Source organism: Aricia agestis, chromosome 3 (genome assembly GCF_905147365.1).
Source record: "Aricia agestis chromosome 3, ilAriAges1.1, whole genome shotgun sequence".
Lineage (NCBI taxonomy): Eukaryota > Metazoa > Arthropoda > Insecta > Lepidoptera > Lycaenidae > Aricia > Aricia agestis.
Window position 1 is genome coordinate 5,720,441 of NC_056408.1, and position 8,992 is coordinate 5,729,432.

At 37.1% G+C, this 8,992-nt stretch overlaps 1 protein-coding gene across 2 annotated transcripts in view; it reads right to left on the bottom strand.

Moving 5' to 3' along the window:
- The window catches only part of LOC121740364 (NADP-dependent malic enzyme), a 34,019-nt gene extending 25,243 nt beyond the window's left edge, over positions 1–8,776 (bottom strand). For both annotated transcript variants that reach the window (XM_042133038.1, XM_042133037.1), the window contains exon 1: positions 8,590–8,776. In XM_042133038.1, coding sequence (XP_041988972.1) covers positions 8,590–8,618 — 29 coding nt within the window. In that variant the 5' untranslated portion in view covers positions 8,619–8,776. The remainder of the gene's footprint in view (positions 1–8,589) is intronic.
- Between the last annotated feature and the right edge of the window lie 216 nt (positions 8,777–8,992).

The window sequence follows — 8,992 nt, forward strand, 5'->3', positions numbered from 1 at the left end:
TCTGTCGCGACAGACAATAGACAATTCAATAGTGTGGCTACACAAGTGTTTGCTATCAAGCTTCACTGAGATTCTGAACATTTCACGATGCTAGAATCTAGATGACTTTAATCTATACGTATGAACATTATCTACACTGCAACATTGATGTACAGTACTACGACTTTTATGTTTACGCTAAATCATTTACCTATTTCATTGTAAACTTGATGGTACCTGTAGGCTGTAACTTCGTTAAGTCAGAAATTCATTATCGCGCGGTAACTGTTCATTTTTCCGGGACAAAATCTATCCTAAGTACTTCAGGACTTTCAGGACGAGAAAATAAATTATAAACAAAAATCTTTTTGAAAAAAAGCTTTTATTTAAAAATAGTCTAAAAAGAATAAAATAAATTTCACCCATAATAAAGTTAGTATACATACCTACAGTTAATTATTATAATCAGTAGATAAACTATATTCTATAATTATACCAGGAATTGTATAGGGCACCAAAAGATAGAGACAGAAGTCGCCAAATATTTCTTTGAAATCCATACAATATATAGGTCGTCATAGACATTGGACACAAATAACATGATTGCCAGTAAAAACAAACCTACTTATTTATTGACTTTTATAGAATGAAATCAATACCACATTCAATAACTATGACAGACTTCAAGGCCTGTACTTAATATGTCGCATAGTATAAATAACGTAACAACTAATACATAATAATAGTATATTATATAACCCAAGTTATATATTATGGTATATAGCCTATTAAGGTTAATACAGGAGCGACATAATAATTTAAGTTTTAACTCTTTCGTCTACTCCAGCCATTCTCATAGTGTGCTTCGCGGAACCCATGGACACGCGCGCATTCTTTTGTTTTGGGGGTCCGTCAAAAATACCACTTCTTAAATGAGTTCCGCCACCAAAAGTTTGGGATCCACTGCTTAGTACATACTTTGCTTTAGTCTCTAGTAACTGTTAGGCCTCTGAGGTCCTAGGTCAAAGCAAAATTTAGGTTTAAAGCTTACCTCCCGGCGCGCTCAATCATTTAACTTTTATTAAACGCTGGCAAGTGACGCCCTCTTTTATTAAGGCAACAACTTTTGAGCGAGAGAAATTATTGAACTTGCGAAACATCGACGTGATAACAAGCAAGCAGTAAGTAGAAAGTTAAGACTGAAGACAAACTTCTTCAAGTTCTAAGCGATAATAACAAAGTATTGAAAGATCGATCACTCTATAAAAGCCGTAGCGTTTTACCGGCAGAATAAAAGTGCAACCTTTTGCAAATGGCTAACAGTAACACTTTCGACAACGATTGCATCAAAACCAGGCCTTACTTTTTAAAGTCCAATGGGCATTGTCCAAAAAAAATCAGATGTACTTTTTATATTTTTTTTTCGTTAAAATAGGGTATTTTAAGAATATAAATTAAATAATTTTGAAATTCATTGGCTAGTTTTTTCTCAATACATTTTTAAAGTTTCGCTCTGACGTCGTCATCGGCGGCCAATAATTGACCTCTGCAGTATGTTTTTTCCTTTCAATCTTATTTATAATGGCTGGTTCTTCAAATGCAAGTTCTCATTATGTGAAAGCTGATACGAGAAGCTTACCAAAAGTTCGAAACGTAATGTTAGTCGAATTTATTGCTAATTTAACGCCATTGAAGGTCAAACAAAGGTTAAACATATTTGTTCAAAAATATAAGTAACTAATGGGTATTTTTTTCGTTTATATACAGAAAAACGATCACTGACCTTATTCCTCGAAATGTTTTTGTAATGAGCAAAATTAAAAAAAAATTGACAATCCCCATTAGGTGTGTGGTACACAGGAGCATTCTCCTTTCCACCACTTTCATCAAATTAGGTTACGACGAGTAGAGAAAGGGTCAAAAGACCGGTGAGAGATCAAACATGATGGCAGGACAATCAGGAGCAATCCTAAATCCTAACCAAACCCAACCCAAGTGTGGACCCCGGACTGGTCAGCGGGATCGACAGACCCTCGCCCTTCTCTAGCATTTTACAAATCGCAACATTAGGAAGGACACGGTCCTGGCGATTCCACTGGTGGCATCTGGTAGATTCGACGCAGAACGATATGTCTTCAACACCCTAGAAAGTCCACCCAGCTTGAGTCACCCCTCTCCACCAAGCCAATGTCACAACATCTAAAGGCAAAGGGTGGAGCAGCATAATATCTTAGGAAATCCAAAAATGTCGGATCTACTGGCCGCCACACCGTAACCACACCGTTCAAAACATTATAATTATTATGTAATTTATAAAACACTAGCGGCCCGCCCCGGCTTCGCACGGGTGGACATTGATTGTTAAATAATTTATTTTGATAAGAATTAATGCCATGAGTAAAATAAAGGCATTTAAATGTAGTCCAAAACATTTCAAGATTTTTTAATAAAAAAATGGTTATTGTGCCTCACTCAACATAGGTATAGTGTGTCGCGGACTTTTTTGTAGATATTTAAAAGATCTACAATTACTTAGAACATTTTATAGTTCTATCTTTTATAGTTTAGGCAGCGTACGCAAAAAAAGTAACATTTCTGGTCGATTTTTTACACCTTGCGTCCAAAAATCCCAAATATCTTACGGAACCCTATTTTTTTCCACAATAAAATTTAGCCTATGTTCAGCAAAATTAATGTAGGATTGGTAAAAGAATCTTTCAAATCGGTCCAGTAGTTTCGGAGCCTATTCAAGACAAACAAACAATCAAATCTTTCCTCTTTATAATAGTAGTTTTTTGTTATTACTTATTACTCTTATTAGGTATTACTTATATAAGTATTGTATATTATAAAAAGATACAAAGTTTATGTTGTATTGTTTAATATTTTAAACAATACAATTATCCTTGGTGCGAAAAACAATACAATCCTCTATCGGTTGTATCACGGGGAGTGCTCTGAGGAATTGTTCGGAATCATTGCACCTGCAAATTTTCGCCATCGTCCCACGCGAAAAACATACCATCCTCATCACCTTGATGAGTGGCAGTCTTCCACAGTGCGTTTTTCGCGCAACTTTCTGCCGCGCACTGTAAATCTCTGGAACGAACTGTCACAAGCAGTATTTCCGGATCGTATAGGCAAACGCAAACTGCAAATTGCAAACCTTCAAGAAAAGAGCGTATTCCCTCTTAAAAGGCCGGCAACGCACCGGCAGCTCTTCTGATGTTGCAAGTGTCCATGGGCGACGGTAGTGGGTGGTGGATGCTTACCATAAGGTGACCCGTTTGCTCGTTTGCCCCCTTATTTAATAAAATAAAATAAATAAAATACAAAGATAGCAAAAAAAGGATATGGGCGCAGAGCCCATACACGGCCCCAAATTAAATAAAAAAAAATCCTAACCAAACGCTCTTGAGTCTTGACTGAATGAAGAAAAAGACTTCATTCAGTCAAGACTCAAAAGCCAAACTCAAAGCTGGATCTGGGAGGCGTTTTATGGCCATTTAACCAGAATTTTCCAGCAGACAACACAAAATACGTGTACGTAAACCACTTATTGGAGCAGCTAACACGAGAAATCCCCATACCCTTCAAAATCCGCGAATGTGATGTGTATGTTACGTGTTATTAGACTCGCACGATTCGGTCACTATTCACTAGGCAGTAGCGTCATGTTGTGACGAGAGCATACAAATTAATGATTCATTAGCGATTTTCACACCATACGTTAGTATGTTTTTTAAAGAAGCTATCCTTTACAGTTCGAATAAAACTACGCTGTCGCTCATGGACACTCACAACATCAGAAGAGTTAAAGGTGCATTGCCAGCCTTTTACTATGCTAATGTTTATCAAAATCTTTTTTAGAAATTAGAATAGAGAGAAATTTGCTCAGGATAATTAAGAGGGTTTCGGGGCGATAAATCGATCTAGCTAGAAAACATTTTTAGAAAATGTCATTTTCATCGAATACCGAGCGAAGCTCGGTCAAATAGCTAGTGTTTAATTTATAGACGTAAGTAAGTCATTCTTATGACATTTATATTATGTAATATTTAGCCCGGGCGCGCACTAGCGGCCAGGTCGCAGCGGCCATCGAAAGTATGGTGTGGCCCATGTGTGGCCGCTGGCCGCCGTGCGGCCAGGTGCGCGCGGTCTATGGCGGTTTCATACTAAGGTATCTATCTCGATGGCCGCCGTGGCCTGGCCGCTGCGGCTTGACCGCTAGTGCGCGCCCGGCCATAGCCCTGAAGCACCTTTTGTAGCTGAAGTGCGCCAGTCCTGTGACTGTCACAATCCCAGCTACACACTCAGACGCAGAAAAGTCAGTAATTATGAGTGTCACTGGCACCAACTTTTGTAGGGTTGCAGGCCGGAAACGCAACCAAAAAGCCTGACTGTGTCCGGCTTTATCCGGACACAACCCTAATTACTTTTGTATAATTTATTTTTAAATAGCGGCCGCCCGCGGCTCCGCCCGCGTGGATGTCGGTTACGGCTGCAAAAAGCCTACCCAGGAAAGACTCGGTCAGCAAAATGATTCTCAGGTCAATTCACAGAAACGTCGACGACGCAGTTATTTTCCGCAGGCTGCACAGATTGTCTTTCTGTGGATGTTAAAGTCGTTAATAATGAGAATGTTTAAATGTGATTAATAATAAGTTTTCACTTTCACGGAGTGCAACCCGTTGTTTTAGGATAGATAACTCTAAAGTGATTATTGTAGAGCTTCTCTATAAACAACATTTGTCGTTAAGTTATTTTCAGGTGACAAAATATACTGATGGTCGGGAGCCCCGACTCGTGACAGAGCAACGTAAAGTTGCCCATGCGTAAAACATTATTTCTAGTTAATCTATTTCTACTAATTTGAATGTTTGGCCCTGGGATTTATTTATCGTTAGTGCAAAAGAATTTTTTACAGGAAATTGGAGCCTTTTAAAGGGTATAGGCAAATCAGTAGGGATCATTGGTATTCTTGGTATATGAGCGAATTCACCACAGCTGCAGGGCCGGTCATGATCTTCGCTACTATTAAATTATCTTTTAGATCCTTTATAAGGAGTCTCGTGCCATTACACATGTTGGGGGGGCTTAAATTTCTGAGAAGCATTATAGGCGTGCCAACTTTTAACGACAGTTCATGAGGTGGTAGCCCATTAGGGTTCAGAGAATTTAAAAATTCCTGGGGGTAGTGCACTGCGTCCTCGATGTTAGTGACGGTATCTATGGATTTATAGCACTTAACTTCACTCGGTACTTTTTGCATACTTAAATTGTTTATTTCGTTGACTGTTTCATTTCTGGGAGAAACTATTGCCCTACAACACAGCCAGCGAAAATCATTTTGATGTATATTTTCGATGTCAGGATATATAGCATCAATCAGAATATCTAAACTGTGGACTATTTGGCCTAGAGACTCATCCAAAGTCTTTCCGGTGCCTCCTGGTGCGTCCAAAAAAAATAATCTCCCCATGTTATTATTCACGCTGCCATGCCATGTCTTTGATCTGGTACTAATTTTGGTACATTGTCATTAACAAACGCTGCTAGATTATTTTTGTTGTACTGTTGTACCATTGAGTCAATAATATTATTATTCTGGTTACGAACGGGAGAAGGTAATCCAAAATCACTTAAATTTTTGTCGTTTCATTCTAGAAGCTTGTTTTCTATTTCAATTAATCAACCCTTCATTATAAATGACTTCAGTGAAGGGTAAAGTGCTATCCTGATTTTGTTGTCTGATACGATGTCTAATATCTTCACAGAACTGATCTTTGAAAGTATCCCATAACTTCAATGGTTCCGATGGTTGACAAAATAAAAGTATGACTACGAACAACTCCCTTAGTGATTTTGGACAATGTGATAATGAAGCTTCACTTAAAGTGTTACCCCAATGGTCATCGTTTTCGAGTAAACCTCGGTCACGGCTAGCTGCTTGATACGTCTCTTTGACCATACCGTTTACAGTTTTAAGGTATGCAAATGAGGTCGGACCGCGTACGTGGTGCAGTAGAATCGTAAGATAAAAACACTCTGATTGGGATGGATATATCCCATAGACTCTACCTAAAGCGGCATCTTTTTTTATCCCCGGATGTCCAACTACATCTTCACCACGCCTCCTTCTAGTGAATTTATTATTTGCCCATGTATAGTATTGCGGGACTTCATGATACAGAAGAGTTTTCGCGAATTCATCTTCATTACAGAGAGCAAAAAAATGCCAATAATGTGGTATTGCGTGGGTTTTGGACAACTTGATGAGCAGTCCCTGGTGTAAAAAACACCCTTTGACCGTTCTCTAGATGAACGGCCAAATGCACTACAGTAGGATGCCGGTCGTGAATGGGAAATTCAAATAAGCGCCAGATAGCTTCAGATGTGCTTATGTACCTGCCATTTAAATAATTTTTTGCCTGATCTGAACCTTTATTTATATACTTACAAATGTATTTAATGGCTTGGACAGAGTGGCAATACTCCACGTTTATATGAGCATTAAAGTCTTACATAGTAGCGGGGAGTATGGAACAATCCACCTATTATCTACTGTCACCATTTTGCCCCTGATTTGAAGCGTATTGCTCCGACCGCCATTTTCTGTATCGCGCCTACGATAAACTGGATACCCATCCTCTCCGGTCTGGGTATCGTTCATGAAACGGCGAGGGTATTTTTTGTGCAGACACCGTTCTTCATGCATGATGCAGCTAAATTATGTTCTCCGCAGGGTCCATGTACCATATTTTTAGTTATAATGTCTTGTAGTACCGGATCAATTTGTTGATCGGGTAGCTCCGCAACTATGACACTGTCTATCTCATCTGGTTGTATTTTAGTTTCTAGCCAGAACAGCAAATGACAATGAGGTAAACCCCGTTTTTGCCACTCCACACTTGCCATATAACATTTTACTTTACCGAATATCTGTTCTTTCACAAATAATTTGATGAATTTCTTCATCTTTAAATAAAATACACGTGAAATTATGTCATGACGGTCGAAAGACCGTTGCCCTGGTAGTAGCTCCGCTTTGATTTCAGGCCATTTGGGGTTACATGTGAATTATTGCAAATGAAATAAATTGCAATTGAAAAGGACATTGATAGATGGTAATCATGAGAATATGATTCTGTTGATAGGAATTATTCTGCACTATAACCAACACAAGTTTAAAAAGTATAAAATAAAATTAAATTGAGAGATTAAAACAAACAACTTTAAAAAGTAATTAAATAATATTTACTGCCTTTAAGTTCAAATAATTCCTAACTTGTGTAAAGTAATATTTTAGTCTATAACTATTGTTGTCAAGGTGGTTCAGGGGACCGCTAATGTTGATCAACATTAGCGGTCCCCTGACACACCTTGATTTTTCACATAAAATATTAATATTACGGAATAAAAAAATAGGTACTAAGTAGACATATCAATAACAATAATCAAATCAAAATTAAATAGGGGAGTATGTTGAAAAATGTCATATCTAAGTTGTAGATTTTACTGACACTAACCAACTTCCAAAAAACGAGGAGGTTATATGTTCGGCTATGGATATATATTTTTTGTAATAAACATTTATGTTTATACTTAGTGTTTAATTTTTCAAAAAATTCACTACAATTTTAATGAAAATGTTTGCAACCACTTAGACTTATGATATGCCGGACTTGCCTTAAAATGATACAAAATTAATTTTCTCTGGAACGCGAACCTTATTACCAACACCTTAAACACTTATTTTAATGGCCGTTTTGCGGCTTTGCTAGAAACCGTTGCCATGCATTTTACTTCACAAGTTAGGGCAGTCCGTCTACACACCGAGTTTTTAAAAAATACCACGTAAGTTAAAAAATACCGCAACTAAGATTATTTTTAGATCATTACAGGTCTAATTAATATATAGCCTATAATTTCCGATGACACAAGTTACTTTAAAATGCGAATCTCAAGTCAATAAATTATGTTCAACTTTAATTTTAGAAAAGTATGGCCGGACTTCAACACATTGACCTTACCAGAATATAATACACTGAACTAAGGAGAATAAATATACAAAAAAAAAGTTGCTTATTTAGTCCCCTGTACGAATAGCTAAATATTTTGTATAAAAATAAATAACATTTCCATTTATAAGAAACACTCTCTTTCTTCATACATTTTCGCCCTATCAAGAACGCGGCGAGCGTCGTAACCGCCACTGCGGCCTACAAGGCGCGCCGATATTGAATGTTATTTTAATGTCCTTTAATGATACCTATCTGAACATGTGCAAAGAATTTAAGAATATGTAGACAAATAGTTCAACATTGAATTACGAGTTGAGATTTTAAATTAAAACAAAATAATTAGCCCTTGAACAAATAGAAAATATAGTAGGTAATAAGAAAGTAATTAATCAATACAGAATTGCAGGTCATTATTGCTTTATATAATTTTGGTTCTTTACCCCGCCGGACTCTTATTGACAATTTTATTGATCATTGTATTGGCAATAAATACTGCTTTAAAAGCTTGAATAATTGTGTATACAAATGCGACAAAATACAGGTGTCGTGTTATGTAAACTCCAAAAATAAACGAACAGCTACTTACATCAACGATCTGGGAATATTTGAAAACATTTCAAAAAATATATTTCATTTACAAATTATGAAATCCAGGGAAACTAGTCACTGTTTTTCGTTTATTTTACAATTCACTGTCCTCCATGTGTAGCCACTAGCACCGAGCGCAAAATAATTATACGTCCACTTGTCCAAAATCCAAATTCCAATAATTCCAACTCAAATCCTGAATTTGACAAGTGAAATTTTTTTTTTGACATGACAACCTCGAACCAACCACAGATAAGAGGTTTTTTTTTAATTTATTCGTGACTATGGATATATCCCACTATAGACTGGCGACTGGAGGAGCCTTATATCGTTGTTTAAGCGTCAAAAGCATGTAATTTTACGTCCTACTTACTAGGACATAACAAAGGAGTCGGTCTGCA